Source organism: Somniosus microcephalus, chromosome 3 (genome assembly GCF_052327205.1).
Source record: "Somniosus microcephalus isolate GS21.2 chromosome 3, FLI_Smic_1.0, whole genome shotgun sequence".
In the NCBI taxonomy this organism is placed as follows: domain Eukaryota; kingdom Metazoa; phylum Chordata; class Chondrichthyes; order Squaliformes; family Somniosidae; genus Somniosus; species Somniosus microcephalus.
The window spans coordinates 123,978,373-124,000,524 of NC_140989.1; the positions used below are offsets into that span (position 1 = coordinate 123,978,373).

A 22,152-nucleotide genomic window follows, 5' to 3' on the forward strand; every position below is an offset into this window, starting at 1 on the left:
TGAAGGATTGAATTACATCACACCTCTGAGTTAATGTTTATAAAGAACAAACCATTGGGTTGCATTACGAGTCCTTCATTTGCATTTTTCCATTGTGCTCAAAACAATACTGAATAAATGATTACAAACAGTTTACATTGGCATTGAAAATAGACCTAATTGATTAGTCTTTTGCTTCAAAAAGAAAGACTTGCATTTAAATAGCGCCTTTCATGACTACCAGACGTCCCAAAGCACTTTACAGCCAATGAAATACTATTTTTGAAGTGTAGTCACAGTTGTAATGTAGGAAACGCAGCAGCCAATTTACGCACAACAAGCTCCCACAAACAGCAATGTGATAATGACCGGATAATCTGTTTTAGTGATGTTGATTGAGGGATAAATATTGGCTAGGACACCGGGGATAACTCCCCTGCTCTTCTTTGAAATAGTGCCATGGGATATCTCTCTCAGAGAGCAGACAGGGCCTCGGTTTAATCTGTGTGGGGGGGGGGTGTGTTCACCCGAATTTTGGCGGGAAATTGACAGAGACCCCAGAGAAAGAGCGTAGACGGCTGTTTCCTCCAATCTTCCACCAAAGTTACGGTGGGTGATTGGGAGAACCCACATGGAAATTCTACACCTTCCTCTTAGGTTATCGTTATACTAACATTTTTGCATTATGTGGGATGCACATTGACCTAAAAATTGACCGATAGTGTAACTCAAGAAATATAAACAGAAAATGCTGGAAATACTCAGCAGGTCAGGCAGCATCTGTGGAGAGACAATGGTAAACCTGTGCAGATCTCTCTCCACAGAGGCTGCCTGCCCTGCTGACTATTTCCAGCATTTTCTGCTTATATTTCCAATTTCCAGCATACGCAGTTTTTTGCCTTTTGTATATTAGTATAACTGAGGATGCCAGCTCCTGATCTGACTCCAAGTACACTGTGATGCTAATAGGCCTGAGACCGTGTGGTAGATTTTTATCTTCACCACCTGGGTGGTAAACTGTTGGGGAGAATTGCACACCCTTTTCAGAATCCGCCTCACTTTCATTTCATAATGGAATGAAAATAAGGCGTTTTCTGTAAAGGACGTGCGATCCACCGCACAAGATTATCACCCAGGGGTTGACACAAAAATCTACCCCAATATCAATACAAAGTCTTGCATCACCTGGGCTTTGTATCAGGTGTAACCTAGCACAGTCTGGAAAAATGTGCCACGGTAGTCCTCAGCACATTTAAACTTAGGATGGGATGTTTTACCACGTTAAAGGCGCTATATAAATGTAAGTTGTTGTGGCTGTTCTGAGAGAAGCAGTGCCCCTGCACTCGCAATGAAAGTTAGCCAACCAGGAGTGCAGCTCTGGACTTGTGACCACGCTCACACAGAATTCCTTTTTTGCTAAGCTCAACATAAACTGCACCCTAAAACACTAATGGGTATGGAATTTATGGAATAGTAGTACGGTTCTTGAGCAAATTTGACTTAAATTTATTTTTATCCAATTACAATTTCTTTAAGTCTGTAAATAGCAGCTTCTACAATTTGGCTTGAATATAAGTTAACAGGTTGTTCAGGCACAGACATGATGGGCCAAATGGCCTCCTTCTTTGCCATAAATTTCTATGATTCTAAGTGCACTGGGTTACCTCCAACTAATCCTTTCTAATTGCAATACATAATAGCTGCAGCAATAGTATATCTTTGCAAGGTTTCAATGTGGCAGATTCAGATTCCCTTATAGAATCATAGAACAGTACAGCACAGAAGAAGGCCATTCGGCCCATCAAGTCTGTGCCAGCTCTTTCAAAGAACAATCCAGTTAGTCCCACTCCACAGCTCTCTTCCCCATATCCCTGCAATTTTTTCTCCTTCAAGTATTTATCCAATTCCCTTTTAATTCACCCATTTATACAAGATATGTTTAGTGGACATCCACATACATCAGACAAAAACTGAAAACCAAACTGTTCTCTGATGAGTTAATGGCAATTTAACCATTTTAAATTGAAGCTGAGTATGCATTTAACAAACTGCAGATTTACGGCACTCATTGAATGGCACAAACCATTTTGACGCTTTAACATCTTTGTGCTTATTGAGCTCTATTGTAAACACTGTACATCATTAATTCTGTAGTTTGCACGTTCCAAGGATGTCAGCAAAGAGAGTAACATTGTGCCCGTCAAGGGAAGCAACGATGCTGACTGAACTTAAGTAGTTGCCTAAGATGAGAATCTGTGATACAGCACTGCTTTTTGGCATTTCTGAATTCCCGTTTGTTCGTTGGAGGCAGAGAAAAGATAATGGCAGCCAGGTATTCTCATCAGAATTCTAATCGGGAGGGAAGAGAAGGCAAGGATGAAGATGCTATGTCCAAGCAAGAAGAAAGCACGCAATAATCAACAGACCTATACAGTTAGAAAATGCAAAACAACTCTCACTTGCTATGGGCAAACAAGATTTTAAGCTAGTTGCAAAGATTGAACATGAGGAATAACATATACTGCAAAACTGCTCACAGCAAAAAACAGGACTTTTTGCAAATAGAGGCTTCTGGCAATAAATGTTATGCTTTTGATTTTAAATGGCTAACCAGCTGAAAACATTTTAAGCTGCAATGAAACTAGATTAATTTTCTGCTGTATAGGGTGTGGAATTCTCTCATTCAAGACAGACCATCTCATCGGGCAAAAAAAGCTGTAAAGGCTCGTCAGTGATGTGCTGCTGTAACTTCTTGTGGGAAAATCAGCCAAACCACATGTTTCACACTTGCTTGGATAATTGGAAACATATTTACAGAGATTGGGATAGAAACCGAAGAGGCAGAAAGATCACTTTGCTTCATGAGAATGTTGCTAGATAACCAGAAGTAACCGAGTTCAAACACTACAACAGTCGTACATCCTGGACCAAGGTGCAATCTCACTTTTAAATCCCATTGTGTCTATGCCATGTGATTTCAGGCGTTAGAAGGATCAAAGGATGCCATTACAGGTACCTGTGGGGAAAGCATCAGTTTACTAGATGCTTAATAGTTAGGGGAGCATAGTTGGACCTGATGGTTTTTTCTCATTTTTCTTTACATATGTTTATGTACAATTGAAACTGGCATGGGAAGGTATCTCTCAGACAGTGATCGAAAACTGATTCAGAACAGGTGATTTCCGTTTTGAAAACCTGCAAAATGAGGCGGGTAGAAGGCAAATTCACCTTACAGGGAATCTTCTTCTTCTTAGGCAGTCCCTCGGAACCGAAGATGACTTGCTTCCACATTAAAAATAAGTTCTCAGGTGACAGATGAGTCCGATGCGGGACCTACAGTCTCTGTCACAGGTGGGGCAGACGGTGGTTGAAGGGGCAGGTGGGTGGGGTGCTTGGGTTGACGTGCGCTCCTTCCACTGTTTGCGCTTGGCTTCCGCTTGCTCCCGGCGAAGAGACTCAAGGTATTCGGCGCCTTCCCGGATGCTTCTCCTCCGCTTTGTACGGTCTTAGGCCATTGATTCCCAGGTGTCGGTGGGGGTGTTGCACTTTTTCAAGGAGGCTTTGAGGGTGTCCTTGAAGCGTTTCCTTTGCCCACCTGGGGCTCTCTTGCCGTGTCGGAGCTCCGAGTAGAGCGCTTGTTTTGGGAGTCTTGTATCGGGCATGTGGACGATGTGACCCGTCCATCGGAGCTGATTGAGCGTGGTCAGAGCTTCGATGCTGGGGATGTTGGCCTGAGCAAGAACACTGACATTGGTGCGCCTATCCTGCCAATGGATTTGCAGGATCTTGCGGAGGCAGCGTTGGTGGTACCTCTCCAGTGCTTTGAGGTGCCTGCTGTACATGGTCCATGTCTCTGGGGCATACAGGAGGACGGGTATTACTACTGCTCTGTAGACTATGAGCTTGGTGCCAGGTTTGAGGTTCTGGTCTTCAAACACATTCTTCCTCAAGCGACCGAAGGCTGCAATGGCACACTGAAGGCAGTGTTGGACTTCGTCGTCGACGTCTGCCCTTGTTGAATAACGCTATGCTGTCACTCCTCTCCTTTCATCAATGGGTGTTAGAAGAGGAATTTAACAAACTGCTCATTTGGAAATACTGAGACTGAACCAGAGGAAGAAAAATGTTCTCAAAACAATAGTGAAGATGAAGAAGATTAAAGTAAAGCTGTGGAAGCATGGAAAATAGTCGCGACAGAAAACATTTGTGCAGCGCTGGTAAGGCTGTGAAGAGTCATGGAAGAACGTATAGATTTTGTAAGGGCAAAAAGGTTGAAACACTGCAGACAACAATGTGACTTTAATTTTAATAACTTTAACTTCAATACTGTTGCTGGAGCAAAGGCTTAATACCTCTCCTTGTAACTGAAGTCCCTCATCCCTGGTAACATCCTGTTAAACCTCCTCTGTACCCTTTCTAAGGCCTTTACATCTTTCATGAAGTGTGGTGCCTAGTATTGTCCACAATACTCCAGCTGAGGCCTAACCAGTGATTTATATCGTTCTAGCATGGTCTCTTTGTTTTTATATTCTATTCCTCTATTTATAAACTCAAGTCACCCATATGGACAAGGGGACATAACCTTAAAATCAGAGCCAGGCCATTCAAGAGGGAAGTTAGGAAGCGTTTCTTCACGCAAGAGGTGGTAGAAGTGTGGAACTCTCTCCCACAGAAAGCAATAGATGCTAGCTTAATTAATCATTTTAAATCTGAGACCGATAGATTTTTGCTAGACAAGAGTATAAGGATATGGAGCCAAAGCAGGTGGATGGAGTTAAGATACAGATCAGCCATGATCTCACTGAATGGTGGAACAGGCGCTGGGGGCAGAAATGCCTCTTCCTGTTGCTATGTTCCTATGAATACCCAAGTGAAGGAGAAGACAGATTAAGGTTTCAGGTTGAGACCCTTCATCAGAGCTGATATAGGTAAGCAGGATAATTTTATTGAGGACTGACTACAACAAAATTGGACGTTGTAAAGGTCGAGTCCAAATATATTAATTATGTAAAGAAACAGCTTATAGATGTAATGGCCTCTAAACAGATTTAATAGGTTGTAAATAGATCTTAGATGTCTCCCTGAATTCTCTGCAGTATGCTTCCACTGCTCTCCCTTTCATTTAGACCTATTTTACTCCTGTCTTTCTAATGGCATTTTCCAGGTTTAACTGAGATAACCTTTGTATATCATTGAGCACTTTTCACTGCTTTCCAACTTTAAAATCTGTTTAATGGCTACCAAACCAATTGGCATCCTCTTTGCAAAAGTAGTTAGCATAGTTGTACTCTTGACCTTTACCTATTCTTCACCCTCAAAGCCTCCTTGAAAAAGTGTAACATCCCCACTGACACCTGGGAATCCCTAGCCCAAGACCGCACAAAGTGGAGGAGAAGCATCCGGGAAGGCGCCGAACACCTCGAGTCTCTTCGCCGGCAGGCAGCGCAAGGAGCGCACGTAAACCCAAGCACTCTACCCACCCGCCCCTTCAACCATCATCTGCCCCACCTGTGACAGAGACTGTAGGTCCCGCATTGGACTCATCAGTCACCTGCGAACTTATTTTTAATGTGGAAGCAAGTCATCCTCGGTTCTGAGGGACTGCCTAAAAAGAAAAGATTCTTCCCTTCCTTTTTTGTTCTAATGGATTGGACGGCAGAGAAACAAACAGCTACTGCTGAAGTTCTACACTTCCAATGGGTAAAAGCACAGTATGATGGGTCATGTTGTATATCTGTGCTGTTGTCAGGAGGATAGTACTGTCATACTTTATTGTGTGACACTCATGAGCTCCAGTTACCTGCTGTCCACTTAGTGCGGGCTCAAACCTGCACATCAGTTGTCTAATGATCATTTATTGACTATCTTCCTTGAAAGGAGGTAAGCAAGGTCTTTTTTGGAGTTCTGGTGGCTCCAAGATAAAATGCCTGGCAATGGAAGTTCAGAACCAAGTCAACCTGCTTTGGTAGACTCAATAATCTGATACCTGAAGCAGGCAGGCTTGTAGTATTCCACAATATTGTTGATGATTCATTAGCCAGCTTGGCTCACTAATGTAACTTGGAGGGGTAAACCTGTCACCGGGAGCTGGGATTCTTCGCCCATGGCTTCAGATAACCCTGCAAGCTAATGCCTAATGATAGTAGGCGGAGTCATAGCTGTAGAGCAGAAGGAAGCTTATCAGTGCTCTGTACTTTGAGGCCCTTAAGCAACCTGCCTCTCAGCTCTCTGAACTTAGGCAAGTGGATGTCCCCTGGGCCCTGAGTGAGCACTCTCAGGCAAACAGAAACTGTACAAGTGCAGATTTTTCAATGGCTTACACATGAATAGGCATCCACTTAAAAAAAAAAAGGTAACCCACTTTCCTCTACTGGTTTGATGGAACAGCTAAGCATTTTCAGCATTTCTATTTTTGGGAGCCAGCATTGTAGGACACCTTCAGGGTGTATTTGGCAATAAAAATGCACCGTTCAATGCTACATTTATCTTTCTGAGGAATCACTTCAAGAAATGGTTTTGCAGTGTAGCCTAAGGCTGCTGGTGTTGTGGAATCTTTCCAAAATGATGGCCAGAGCTGCCGGTGCTCATGTTTTGATTTGCTGCCGTTGTCACTGTTGAGATTGTGGAGTTGTCTGGAGAACAGGTGGATCTTGACTCCTCCAGAGGCAGTATCACCATTTCACTTACTTCACCGCTGTTGCTGAAGCCATTAACAATTGTGTTGTAATATAAAGGGACGGTTATGAACTGGAATCTGGACTTTTCCCTTAAAATACGTCTGATATGGCACTCAATATGCAAACACATCTAAACCTTTTTACACCTAACCTGGGTGTGAATTGCCTTATCATTATCGCTATGAATACTGTACCATGCAAAATGCCCTGACCAAGAGTTAATCCTTTAATCCTTTTACACCTGTTTTTGCAACACTTTTTACAGCTGTCTCATTCTTGCTTCTTTATTTTATCATATAATATATCTGCCTGTTCTCATTTGCTTTGATTTCTTTTTTATTAGTTGCATTTACACCCTTTTTTCAGTTTTTTAATCATACGCAGCCTGCTAATTATCTAAAACTTAGTGAGCTGATTTTAAGTAGGCATTTGACACCAAGCAAGTTTAAACAAACAATTCCAAAACAGGTGGAAAAAATGATAGAACTGGTCTTCCATGCCAACACTTTTGCGAAGAGGACAACACTTTTTCTTGCTCATAATTTTATGACAAGGTAGCATTAGAGTTCAGTGATTCTGATTATTGCTTTCTGTTCCGCACAACTCTGAGTTAGAGTGCACTCACTACACATGTCTTCACAACTGCATTTTAATTTCAAAACAAAAACAGAAAAAGCTGGCAGTACTCAGAAGGTCAGGCTTCTCTGTGGAGAGGTAAATGTCAGTCAATGTTTCGGATCTAAGACCCCTCCTCAGGACCTAAAACCGTTGACTGACTGACATCTGTTTTTCCACAGATGCTGTCTGACCTATGGAGTATTTCCAGCTTTTTCTGCTTTTATCTTTAGATTTCCAGCAGCTGCAGTATTTTGCTTTTTGTTTCTCAATGTTGTTTTACTTGTACTTTGCGCCTACAAAGAAGGTTAAAAAGTTGCACCATTTGTGAAGCAGAGCAGAAAGGAAGATTACTTATTAATTGTACTTTCTTATCTGAATAAAGGTCACCTCCGTGTACCTGGCAATTGGGTTAATCAAATAGTAAAATAGCTAAATTAAAATTCCTTACCAGTAAATAGTCTCTGGATTTCTAATGTTTTATGAAATGCACGGTTGATTTCAAATTAATATCCAAATGCGATCAGACTGCAAAAGGCTATGATCTTGAATCTGATTTCATTTTCCTATTGCTGAATTGGTGATCGCTTTTTAAAAAAAAATTAGTTAAGAAATTATGTCAGCCTACAGATGTAAATTCAGTACTTTCATTAAAGGAACCAGTTTCAATTATTCTGCAAGACACATTTTTACAGCTCCTTATGAGCTAAACTATAGCATTTTTATTACTGCAAATGGGGACTAAATTTTTTTGAATTTGAACACTTAATCCTCTCTCCATCATTGCCATTTTCAAGTATTTTTTTTGCCAATTTTCTCCCCTTTCCTCTCCTTTCCTGAAATTGGCGACCCATGCCAGTACAGGTGCGATGGGCCAAATGGCTTCCTTCTGTGCTGTATCATTCTATGCTATTATGCAGTTTCATGGGTACAAACAACCTTCCGGTACATCACCCAAGTGTCTACTGTTCATCTTTGACTCGGGGCATTGACTGTCAGTAGGCTATTGAACCAATGTAAGCACCATAGTCAAACCTGATCCCCTGCTCTTACCTAACATCTACACATGCACACTTGCAAGCCGTGGTTAATGCACAGTGATCAGGAATGCGAGCCCTAGGCTATGTTTTCCCCTCCGCGACCTTTTGTGGTGCCCTTACCGCTGTCAGAGCTGGGATCAGTTAATTCAGTTATAGATGAGGATTGAAACCTGAGATTTCCATTTGGCTACCATGCAGTACATCTACCCACTGAGCCATTGGGAGAGATCTGAAATGTCATTTTAATAGACCTGTTGTTTTGTTGCTTTATATTGTGTGAGTGTAATATTGGAATTTTTTCAAAATGTAAGTAGACTCTTCTTACTTTGAACCAATTTTAATAGCAAAACAGACAACTAAACTAAACACATACACTTGACTGGAGTGTTGTTATAGTGCTCACCAATACAGCATGACCTCTGATTGAACATACAATTCTTATGGCTCCCATGAATATATAACATAACATAATCCCTTTCTTTGTATGGCTCTTAAACTCCCTCTAATACAGAGGGTTTTGTGTGTATGAATTTTATCCTCTGATATGGAAAACCACCGGTGCTATGCCTTCAATGAAGTGAAGACATTGATATGTATAGTGTGAAATTATCTGTACAGCATTTCACTTAAGCAGACTCTTGGTGTCATACATAATACTATACATGTACAGTAAATACATGGAATTGAGTTACAAGGTTGTAACACAATCGAGGGGTTCAGGTAGCATTGCAAACTACAAAAGCAAACTCCGGGAGATATGTAAATGTCACCTGATCTTGGGAGTTCAGATGACAGCCTTTAATTGACTCAGAGAGTCTGTTAGTTTGTGTAACGTGGACTGTTTTATTTTTAAAGAAATTCAAAACATACTGTGGCTCACAGAATTCTACCTTTTTTTTATTCATTCATGGGTTGTGGGTGTTGCTGGCAAGGCCAGCATTTTTTGCCCATCCCTAATTGGGCTTGAGAAAGTGGTATTGTATTGGTGGTATTACAAGGGTAATGCAGCCCTTTGATATTACCAAAGATGGCAATGTAATTTATACAAGGGTCATTACAGGTTTTTCAGAGTAGTTTTGCAGATGATTGCAGGGAGCTCACTGTGTACTGTATTCTAACAATGCATATTAGTAGTGTATAACGGTATTTTAGAATATTGCATTGGAAGTTTATCTGATTGGATCAGCTGACATAAAGAAAAAAGGGGAAATTGATTTAATGTAAGAATCCTAACAATTAAACAAATAAGTATGACATAAATCGTGCCATTCATGTACAAAGGACTTATGAAATATACTGGGCGGCCTGCTGGTGGCGCTGTCCAGGGAGAGTATAAATACTCTGGCACGGGCCCAGCTTGCTATGGGGCATTTTGTAAACAGGAACTAGTGAAGGATAACTAGACTTCCATGTTGTGAAACAGTCGATTAAAGCCTTGTTTAATACTCTGACCAAGTGCCTAGTAGTTTTCTTAAGTCAATTTAATCGACTGTTTGCTGCTCCACGCTCTTGAGTGGTTTTGGGAAGACGACTACGACTCAAACGGTAGAAGGGAACCAGAGGTAGTATTCAATCCATCATGGAGAAACTACTCTGACCCGCCCGTCTTGACCTGGACCCGAATTCACCTACAACAGCTAAGGTATGGAAACACTGGTATCGTACCTTCAGCAACTTCCTCAGGGTGTGTGGTGAGAATGTTCCTGATAAGTTAAAGATACTTGCCAATTATGTATCCCCTCATGTGTTTGACTATATTGAAGACTGTGTAGACTATGACTCCGCTATCCAAATACTATAGCAACTATATGTTAAGGCCCCAAACGAAATTTTTGCTCGGCATCTACTGGCCACAACTCGACAACAGCCCGAGGTATCACTTGACGAATTCCTTCAAAAGCTTCGCAGGCTCAGCAAGGATTGTAATCTCAAAGCTGTCTCAGCTGAGCAGTACCAGGAGGAGTTAATTCGTGATTCCTTTATTAACGGAATTGCGTCTCCTTTCATATGTCAGCGTCTGTTGGAGAATAAAACCCTCAAGTTGCAAGCTGCCTATGACCAGGCATGTTCTCTGGACTTAGCACAAAAAAAATGCAGATGCCTATCTTTTACCGCGTGCACGGACTGCTGCCATCACTTTTGGTGACTCCTCCAATGGGCCTCAGGCGGAAGCCCTCACTGATGACTACTCTATCCTAGCCGATGACGACCCTACCCTAGAAGCCCTCACTGATGACGACCCTGCCCTAGCGGCATCTTGGCAATCTGGAAGGAAGTGTTTCTTCTGTGGAGGTGCATTCCACTATAGGAAATTTTGTCCTGCTCATAACGCAACCTGCAGTCATTGCAGTAAGAAAGGTCACTTTTCTAAGGTATGTCAGTCAAGAGCCTCTGTTAGTAAGAAAGGTCACTTTTCTAAGGTATACCGGTCAAGAGCCCCTGTTAGTTTTGCAGCTGCTATCTATAAAACTGCTCCTCTCCCAAGAGCCACTACTAAGGTTACAGCTGCTATCTATAAAACTGCTCCTCCCCCAAGAGCCACTACTAAGGTTACAACTGTCAAGGGTAAAACTGCTCCTCCTTCCATCACAGCTGTTTTTCCCCAAAGCCTGTCCCATGCAGCCACGAAGGTTTCGGTAAATGGACACATTTTGAGTGCACTAATCGACTCATGCAGCCCTGACAGCTTCATCAGTGAGCAGGCTGTCAGTAAGTTAAAACTCCGTATTTACCCCTCGGACAGGGAAATTGCAATGGCTCACTTTTGAGTTTGGAGGGTCAAAACCGGAGCTTACTATTTCCAAAGTACCGTTTTGTGCGCTTTCGGCGGCTTCGCTCAACAAGCCCTCCTTGTTTGCCAATCTTTCCCCCCGATGTAAGCCCATAATCACTAAATCACGACATTTCAGCCAAGATGATCGAGCCTTTATCGAGGCAGAGATCTCTCGCCTTCTAGCTGACGGTATCATTGAGCCATGTTCATCTTCCTGGCGGGCTCAAGTTGTCGTTGTTAAAAATCCTCTGAAGCAACACAAGAAACGTCTTTGCATCGATTACTCACAAACTATTAACCAGTATACCGACTTGGATGCCTACCCCTACCACGCATCGATGACATGGTCAATAACCTTGCCCAACTACAAGGTATTTTCAACTTTTGACTTAAAGAGCGCATACCATCAAGTACCGTTAAAGAACTCTGACAAAATGTATACGGCCTTTGAGGCCAATGGTCGACTTTACCAGTTTCGTCGCCTTCCATTTGGGGGTCACCAATGGGGTGGCTGTCTTCCAACGGGCAATGGATAGCCTAGTCAAACAGGAGAACTTAACGGACACTTTTCCAGATCTGGATAATATCACCATTGCTGGTCATGACCAGAAGGAGCATGATGCCAACCTCCAGAAATTTTTTGACGTTCTCCGTCGTCGCAACTTAACCTTAAATGAGTTCAAATCTGTGAAATCAGTACCATCAGTCAACATCCTTGGCTACTGGGTGGGCAACGGTGCCATCAAACCGGATCCGGAGTGACTTCGTCCACTTCAGGAGCTCCCTCCTCCTACGAATCTCAGCTCTCTTCGTCGGGCCCTCGGCATGTTCGCCTATTATGCGAAGTGGATACCCCACTTTTCCGACAAGATCCAGCCCCTGCTTCACACAAAGTCATTTCCGTTGAAGGCAACGGCTATTTCAGCTTTCGACCTCCTCCAGCAACAACTGGAAAAAGCCACGCTTCGTTCCATCGTTGAAAATCTTCCTTTCATGGTCGAGTGCGATGCATCGGATGTGGCGATCTCGGCTACCTTGAATCAAGGTGGTCGACCCGTTGCATTTCTGTCCAGAACTTTGCAGGGTAGCGAGCTCCATTATCCTCCTGTCGAGAAGGAGGCTATGGCTATCATCGAAGCAGTGCGTAAATGGAGTCATTTTCTCGCTCGTCGCCATTTCACACTTCTAGCCGATCAACGCTCCGTGGCCTTTATGCTGGATAACCAGAAACGCACTAAGATCAAGAATAACAAAATACAGCTCTGGAGGATGGAATTGGCTGCCTTTGGATACACCATACATTATCGACCCGGCAAAGAGAATGTGGCCCCGGATACCCTCACGCGTGCATTCTGCTCTTCTATGTCAACTTCGACTCTTGCAGATCTTCATACTGACTTATGCCATCTTGGCGTTACCCGTATGTTACACTTTGTGTGATCTAAAAATCTCCCATTTTCTACTGAGACATGAGAAAAACATGCTCCACTTGTAGAATTTGCGCGGAATTAAAACCGCAATTCTTCCGTCCGTCGAATGGCTCGCTCATACACGCTACACAGCCTATGCAGCGACTCAGCATTGACTTTAAAGGGCCACTGCCTTCCTCAACGCGAAACACCTACTTACTGACTATTGTGGACGAATATTCACGCTTTCCCGTTGCTTTCCCCTGTCCCAATATACTTACTTCCACAGTGATCAAATACCTCGCTCAGGTCTTTTCTCTTTGCAGTACGGCCAATTTCATCCACTCTGATCAGGGTCCCTCCTTCATGTCAAGCGAACTCAAAAGATATCTTTCCCAACGGGGAATCGCCACAAGTAGAACGACACCGTATCGTCCTATTGGAAACGGACAGATTGAGAGATACAACGCTATCATTTGGAACGCTGTTCGTCTTGCACTGAGGTCCCACAACCTATCAGACCAGCAGTGGGAAACTATGCTCCCTGACGCATTGCATTCCATCAGGTCTCTTCTTTCTACATCCACAACGCTACTCCTCACGAACGATTCTTTGGGTTCCAGCATCGCTGCACTCATGGGACATCCCTACCATCATTGTTGGCAGCTCCTGGCCCAGTGCTGCTCCGAAGTTTTGTCCGATCCTCTAAGAGTGATCCCCTCATCGACGAAGTGGAACTGACGGATATCAATCCCACGTACGCATACGTGCGGTACCCTGATGGCCGGGAATTCGCAGTGTCACTCCGGGATCTGGCTCCCTGCCCAACCGGTCTCACGGACCCAATCGATGGTGGGATCCGTATCAATGACGCCGATACCCTGCGCTCCTCTGAGGATGACGTCCTACCCGGGACGTCGAGGGATCTGCCAGCTATTCTGCCGGATCAGCCCGGGGAACAGAGCGCTCCCCGCGGGATGGCCACCCGAAGCCAGGACGCCAGTCAGTCACCGACTACTGGGCAGGGTGAAGCCAGTTCTGCGCCTGTGGGGGCCCGCACCCGGAGCCACGATCTCCCCAGTCCCCCTCGGGTCGATCAAGGTGACACGGACTCTGCCAGCCCGCTGGTACGAACTAAACGACCCAGGGACCAAAACACGGTCCGAGGAGATCCAAATGGCTGCGTCTATTCTTAGTCCGACTAGTTCGGTAGAAAGAAGCCGCCGGACTTCCAATCTTTCAGGCGGGAAGAATGACATAAATCGTGCCATTCATGTAGAAAGGACTTATGAAATATACTGGGCGGCCTGCTGGTGGCAGTGTCCAGGGAGAGTATAAATACTCGGGCACGGGCCCAGCTTGCTCAGGGACATTTTGTAAACGGGAACTAGTGAAGGATAACTAGACTTCCATGTTGTGAAACAGTCGATTAAAGCCTTGTTTAATACTCTGACCAAGTGCCTAGTAGTTTTCTTACGTCAAAGTGGTTATTGATGGTTTCAATACAGATGCAATAAATTTAGAGAAGCAGTCCATGTGATTCTTAACTATTTTTAAAGATTTTTTTTCTCTACAACCTTTCATTTTGCACAGTATTTACATTTGAACGGACAACCAGCTCAAAGCTCTCAACTAATGTTGTGATGTATTTACATTGTAGAGAACTGCATCAAAAAGAATCGCTTTTGTTTTTTCTTGGCTTTCAGCCTTCAGGAATCCATCCCATTTAAGAGTAGTTCCTTTCCTCAGTATCAGCTCAGATGCTGGGTACAGTAGACACTACCCATTTTTTATGGTAGGTTGGTTTCCACAGCAGCAGTAACAACATAAAAATAACTGAACTTTGCCACTCAATCTGGGTTCTGTATATTCACAAGTGGCAGGAAAAAGTATGAATAGACCAGAGAGCAGAGAATTGCTTTGCTGCCCTGCACGGATGGCTTGAGCTGCTCAGCCTGCCAGTAGCCAGAAAACATATCTGCCTTTAACAGCAAACGCACAATCTGTTTACCTCGCCTTTGAAGGTGGCACTGCCTCTGGAGGAACCCACAGAAACTAATCCTTTTGATGGTGTGCATCGCCCATGGACAGCAGTGCCACTTCATTTATATTGCTGGCTTGGCACTGGTGACAGAGTCACTTTCAGTGGCAAATTAGTAATGTAAATTGAGGCATGAGATTGGGAACTCATCACAAGAGATTGTGGAGAGCAACCCACTGTGCATCCTTATTTTCAGTGACAACATCCCAATTGGATGGTAATTATCTGACCTGTAATGCTTTTAGAAAATTACTCATATGGACCTTTGCTCTTGACTAAAGGATTTGGGTCCACATTGGCTAAATGGCTCAAATGATCCTGCTCTCTGATTATTTAGTAAAAGCCATTTACAAGCTAATCGCAAAATTAAAAATTTTGAGCAAATAGGGAGTGCTGAGAGGTGGGGTGATGGTGCAGCTGACAAAAGTGTAATCATTGGGGTTTTCTTGGAGGTGGGTCAATACTGAGAGAAGATGTAATCATAGCATTTTACAGCAGAGAAGGAGGCCATTCAGCACATCACACGTTAGCTAGCTGTAAGACAGAGCTAGACACTTAGGGCTCGAATTTCCCAGGGCCATGGAGGCGTGTGGGGTGTTAAAATTGCAAAAAGTGGCGGGTGGGCTCCATCCCGCCTCCAAGCAATTTTCAAGAAATCGTGTTTACTGATCCCGCCTCCAAGAGGTGGGATAGGCCCTTAAGGCCCTTAACGAGCAATAAATTGCCTCTGTTATCCCATTTTGAAAGGCCTTTGTGATTTTAACCCTTTTCCCACGTGAAGCACGCCTGCTCTGAAACACGACGGTGAAACCTGGCGGGAGCACAATTGGTTTGCTGACTATTAGCTGCAGCTCCACCATTAAATAGGATATTTGATCAGCCATCATTTGCAGGTGGCAGGACTTTGTTGTCTCAGGTCTGGGGGAACTTTTAGAAGGCATAACCACAGCTGTGGGAGTTTGGAGCCTGACATCCATCTCCAATGTGACCTTCTGGGAAACCCCTCTCGCCACCTTGACTGAGCGACTCCTCAACTGAGGCATATACCAGAAGCATGAGAGCCATTTATTTCCTTCCCTTCTGCACATCAGATGAGGACGAAGATCAGCCGCGGCACCAGCAGAACCATGAACAACAGCAGCACCAACATCAGCAGCAACAACAGGAGCGCCAAGCTGCTGCTCACCCACCTGAAGCTGCACAGGCCAGAAGGGGCCAGCACATGGAAGCCCGTCAGCGCAGGAGATACCCCCCCAAACAGGGTCTACAGACACCGGGTCAGCTACCTCAACATGTCTGAGCAGCAGTGCCAAAGGCGGCTCCGACTTTCGTGAGAGGTAGTGGGTGACATCTGCGCAATGCTGCAACAAGACCTGGAGCCCAGAGGATCAGGTGGACACCCCTTACCAGTGGCCGTCAAAGTCACCACCGCACTCAACTTTTTTGCCTCCGGCTCATTCCAGGGATCAGCAGCAGACATCAGCGGCATCTCCCAGACGGCCGCACACACTTGCATCACGCAGGTAACCGATGCCCTCTTTGCCATCAGGCACAATCACATCCATTTCACCAAGGATCAAGCAAGTGTCACGCCACGTGCGGTTAGATTAGCTAATCTGGCAGGCTTTCCAAGGGTGCAGGGCGTCGTTGACTGCACACATGTGGCCCTTAAGGCACCCCATCGCAATCCAGGTATTTTTGTCAACCGCAAGGGCTTCAACTCCCTCCAGGTTCAGCTGGTGTGTGACCACAAGAAGGAAATTTTGCATGTTTGTGCCAAGTACCCTGGCAGTTGCCATGACTCCTTCATACTGCGCCAGTCTAGTGTGCCTCCGCTATTCAGTCCGCCAGACCAACTTAACAGATGGCTACTTGGAGACAAGGGCTATCCCCTGAAGACGTGGCTAATGACGCCATTGAGGAGCCCATCCAACGAAGCTGAGGAGAGCTACAACTCCAGCCACATTTCCACCAGATCCATAATTGAGCAAACCATCGGTTTGCTGAAGATGCGCTTCAGATGCCTGGATAGATCAAGTGCAATACTCAGCAGCCAGGGTCTCCAGAATCGTTCACAACATGGCACAGCGTTGTGAATTGCAGATTCCTGAAGACCAAGTGGCTCCTCACATATCCTCCTCAGATGAGGAGGAGGAGGTGGAGGAGGAGAGCGAAAACGAACATCTTGCAGAGGCCCATCAACCAGCGGCAGCAGTACGCGAGAACACTGCTGCCCGGGATGCAAGGAACGCACTCACCTTGGCCAGATTTGCTTAGCTTAGCCAATCAAGCACTTTTGCCTCGCAGCTTCTTACCAGAGCTTCGACAGTGGCCAAGAACCAGTGGATTCCTAACAATTTGACCACCATACTGACAATTGCAAGTAATCCTAAGCCCTCAATGTGGAAGTCCCATTAGCGAAATGACACACGCCACAACTGCAGCAGTAGCCATCAGATGTTTTATTTACTGTAACCATCTGATGGCTTTTTAACATTAAACATCAAATTTCACCCAAGTGACTACCCTTGTGACTATTTGTGCAGTATCTTACGCGTGCTCCTATGTGGTGCTTCCCCTGTGGCTTCAGCAGATGTGGAGGCCCCTTGCTCAGTTTTTTGCTGCTCCTGTCTCGACACCTTTGGCGGGTGTCCTCTGGGGTTGCGAACCTGTGAGGGCTCGCCAACAGTCTGCTGCTCCTGCGACTGTGCAAGGGTTGAGACGCCGATCTCAGTTGGGTGGGGGCTCTGACCGAGGGCTCTGCAGTGGCATGGAAGTGTGAGCACCTGCAGAGGAGCCCCCACTTCCTTGATGTCTGCCACCAACTTCCCTCTCATGGGTCAGGTCCCCCTCAGCGCTTGCAAGTGGCTTGAGAGCACCTTGTTGCACATCAGGTGGGCCATGGGGACCCGTATCTGCACTGGCGGTCCTACTCAGAAGGACTTCCATGAAGGTCTGGTTTCTCTGTTCAATAGATGACCATCGCTCCTCCAGAGATGTCATTCTATTCAGAACACTCACCATGTTTTCTGCACTCTGGCGACTTATCACCTCCATGGAGGTTGCCATCCTTTCCATGGTGATGCGTTCATGCGCCAATGACTCCACAAATGCTTTGCTCATGTTCGCAATGGACTCCTCCATTCGCTCCACACGCGCAGCAACCCTGGAGACAAAACCTGCCAGAGACTCCTGCATCTGTTCCTGGAGTTCCAGCACCGCTGATCTTGTGGATGGACCCAGAGGCAGAGGGTCGACATGCAGCTGAGCTGAGCTGGGAGAGTCCTGCGCCCTCCAACTAGGACTCTCCACTGCTGTCCATGTCTGCACAATCTGCTGATGCTCACTTGTGAGCTGTGATACACCAGGTGACAACACTGCACTATCTCGCGAAGGTACCACTGAGGTTTGAGTGTCTGCGCTGGTGCTGGGTGCGCTGAATTCTGCTGACGCTGTGCCCTCAGAGGTTGCAGCTTCCTCTGAGGAGTCTGGATGCTCAGGCTCTTCCTCCTGGCTAGTGGGGACGAGTGCTTGAGATGGTCCTGTGGGGGAGTAAACGAAAGAGTCAGAGATGTGATGCCAAGGTTACATGCACTTTGCATATTGCAGATGATCATAAGTCCATCTGTTAGAGCTTCAGAATCATTATCAGCGACTCATGCAATGTCAATGAGAGAGATGGAAAACTATTCTGTCACAGCGCATCGTCCTCCACTCCCACGATCTCCAGGACCGCATCCTCCCAGGGGGTGAGCTGGGCTACTGAGGGTGGCCCTCCTCCTGTCCTCGCTCTTTCCCTCTTATTGTGAGCTCTCTTTTCCTGCAATGAGGGAGACAAGTGGAGTTTGAGTGAGAATGAAGGAGTGAATGTAGAGAATCCATAGCACAGATGCTTAGAAGGAGACAAAGATGGAGTGAGGTGGCAAGACCAAGGGCCCTCCCTGTGTGTTGTAAGTTGTTTTCATAGCATCACAGTGATAGGGAGTGTGAGGGCTGCATAGTCGAATAGCTAGGTGAATGTGACCATAGTGAGAGAGGGAATGGGTAAGGATGCAGGGATGTCAGTGTCAAGTGGGATGTGGAGGAAGAGGTTGCTAAAGCTGAGTGCTGGTGAGGAGAGGCAATGGGGATCAGATTGAGGGTGATGGGAAAGTCATACTCACTTTTCCAGTGCGCAGAAGGTCATGAAACCTCTTTCTGCACTGAAGCCAGGTTCTGCGGGTTATCGACAAAGAGTTGACCTCCTGGGCCACCTGGATCCACACAGCCTTGGTCTGCTGGGGAGGCTTCTTCCTCCCTGAAGAAGGGAAGAGCACCTCTTTATTGGCTCTTGCTCCCTCCACTAAAGCTTGCAGGGCAACGTCATCAAACCTGGGAGCAGACCTAGGTCCCTCGCTGGTCATTCTGCCTCCAGGTCCCTCTAACATGAAAGGCCAAAAGGTTGGCAGTCTGCAGAAGAAGCAAGGCTTGTTGCAGATCTTAAATGTAGCAGCAATGATGAAGTCATCGGAGGCGAGTTTCAGACTGAAAAAACTAATTGGGCCATGGGTTCCCACATGCTGGAGCTCAATTGCCCACTTAAGTTAAAATCGCATCATTCTCGCACATCGATTTAGAATCGGGTGGCTAACACGAAAAGCGGATTACACGACCCCAGCCCGTCCCAGTGACAAAATCCAGCCCTTAGTTCCTTTCCCTTGCCCTTTCACCAAACCCTTAAAAAAATTTCAAATATTTATCCACTTTTTTAAAACTATTATGGGTTCTGCATCAGCTACCATTACTGATAGGGTTGTTAGAACATGGAATGCCCTGTGTTTAAAAAAAAGTTCAGAATCAATCCCATTGTTCTTTTGTTGATCTTAAATTTATGCTCCCTCATTACCAATTTACCTATCAGTGGAAATAGTTTTTTTCCCCCAAGTTACCTTATCAAAGCCTCTCACTTTTGTACACCTCTATTAGATCTCTTAACCTTCTTTGTTCGAAATAAAGGCTATTCCTGGTACAATCTTAGTGAATTTCTTCACGCCCCCCTCCCCCATCACCATGGCCATGACATTCTCCCTAAAGCAAGGTGCGCAAAACCAGGAACACTATTCTAACTGTGGCCCCACAACATGACTCCTTTAACCAGTACCCATTGTTCTCTACCCTTCAGATAATTTCTGATCCATTTCCTAATTTTACTCTGAATCTCCACAGATTTTATCTTAACTCATAGCCTTTCATGTGGAACTTTATAAAATGCCTTTTGGAAGTCTAAGTACAAAACTGTGGGGGGTTTACCAAAGTCCACTTGATTTGTCACTTCCTCAAAGAAGTTGATCAGGCAGAATCTTGCTCGTCTAAAGCCACATTGACATCTGTTTACTAGGTGTTTGTTGTACAGATAATCCTCAAGTTTACTGCTGCTGATCAATATTTTACATGGAATGGAAGTGAGACTAATGGGTCTGTAGGTCACCTGTTTCCAACCATTGATACCTCCCTAGTGTCCGTTAACTCCCTCATAATGAGTGTCAATACCTCACAAGTTCCTCTCTGGGCTCCCTCAGCACTCTGGGATAAATACCATCTAACTCTGGGAATTTATTTGTTTAAAGTCTTACATTTTGCATTGGCACTGTTTAGACGTGAAGGGCACATTCTTAATGTTTTCCTTGTGAATACTTACATTCAGAATTTTAGCCTTGGCGTTCTCACCTTTGAGTCAGAGGATCGGGGGTTCAAGAACTCGAGCACATAATCTAGGCTGACACTCTAGTGCAATACTGGGGTCGTGCTGCACTGTTGGTGGTGCGGTCTTTCAGATGAGACATTAAACTGAGACCCCGTCTGCGCTGTCAAGTGGATGTGAAAGATTCCATGGCACTATTCGGAGACGAGTTCTCCGAGTGTCCTGGCGAACATATACCCCTCAAACAGCACCACTGACACAGTTTCAGTGGTTATTTATCTCTTAACTGCTTATGGGATCTTGCGGTGCACAAATTGGTTGTGTCACTCCCCTACATTACAACAGTACCGCCACTGCAACAGTAATTCATTGGCTGTGAAGCGCTTTGGGATGTCCTGAGGTCGTGAAAGGCGCTGTATAAATGCAAGTTCATTCTTTCTTTTCTTTCTTTAGAATATTTACTATTTCATGCTCATCCTCTGTTTCAAGCCTGTTTGCATCTTTTAATATTCTCACTCCTTCTGATAGTCCTCTTGCTATTGTAGTACTGAAAGAATGTTTTACTATTATGTTTTGCCTCTGCAGCTTTGCTTTTTTCTAGGTCTCTCTTTGCCCCTATGATCAACCTTTTGACATGCTTCTGCATGTTGCTGTATTCATCCCAGTGAACCTTCTCAGCTTTCTACCTGCAAGATTTGTAAAGGTCATTTTTCCTTTTTATGTCACTTTTAATTTGCTAGTTAATCCATTTAGGGTCATGCTTGTTTAGTCTGAGCCTGCTGATTCTAAATATGTATGTATCCTGCATACTCAGCAGTAATCCTTTAAAAGTGCTACAGTAGTCTTCTAATGAAATGTTGACTAACATTCTTCTCCAATCCATTTGCTTTAGTTCTTCCCTCATTTTTTTGAATTTAGTCCTATTTAAGATATCCACCTCCTGGTCTTTGGTATATCTGAATCCCAGATCCATGGTGAACCTTATTCTTCTCTGGTTGCTATCTCCCAAGGGTGCTACAACTTCAAATTCCTCTATGTTGTCTGGGCCATTTATGAATGCAAAGTCAAGATGAACACTGGCTTCCTTTAGCCCCTCTTAAGTTATAAAGCAGTCATGCATTATATTTACCAACTCTGGTTCTAAAGCTCTTGGGTTTCCCAATATATATTTGGTTAATTGAAGTCTCCCATTAAATGAACTTTCCTTTTCTCAACAACTTCATTATCTTTATGGAGCAAACTGTTTATCCTTGTATTGACCTGATCATCTGTAGCATACACCTTGAATTGTTTTCACATCTGGATTAGTTCATTATGTAGCTCACCCCCTCCCACATTTATTTACCTCCCAGTTCTCCCTGACAGGAATAGCTACACCACCTCCATATTTCTGTCCACTCTGTACCCTTGAATGTTAAATTAATTTTCATCCTCTAGATTTAGCCAGGTTTCTGATATTCTCACCACATTGTATTTCCCTACTGCCACAGTAGCCGCTAATTCCAGCATCTTAATTCTAATACTTCTAGCACTTGTGCACATTGTAAATTTGCCTCCTTTCACGTTTTGTGTTTGCTTTTTCCTGGGCTTTGGTACATGTATCCTCCAACTCACTGAGATCCACTAATGTGTCTGTTTATATATTTAATATATTATTTTATGTATGTATGTGGTCAATCACCCTGCATTGCTCACATACAGTCTGTCTGTTAGCTATCTATCATCTTTGTGTTGCTCTTTCTCTTCTGTTTCTCTATCTCTTTTTTGCTTCTCTCTCCATTCATTTCTCTTCTGCTTCTCTCTCTTTTCTTCCCTTTCAGATGGGAGGATATAGCATGGCGTGGCAAGGAAGGGAACTGCTGACAGCTGTGGGCTACATTTTCCAGTGGCAGGTGTGCGTAAAGTTTAGCTTACAGCCCCTCGGCTTCCTTTCCATCC

At 44.7% G+C, this 22,152-nt stretch overlaps 1 protein-coding gene across 1 annotated transcript in view; it reads left to right on the forward strand.

The window, feature by feature from the left end:
• ehbp1 (EH domain binding protein 1) overlaps positions 1-22,152 on the forward strand; it is a 321,338-nt gene that overhangs the window by 195,733 nt on the left and 103,453 nt on the right. Inside the window, exons 14-15 of the mRNA XM_085977747.1 lie at positions 20,816-20,917; positions 22,035-22,106. Of these exons, the coding sequence (XP_085833873.1) occupies positions 20,816-20,917; positions 22,035-22,106 (174 nt within the window). The remainder of the gene's footprint in view (positions 1-20,815; positions 20,918-22,034; positions 22,107-22,152) is intronic.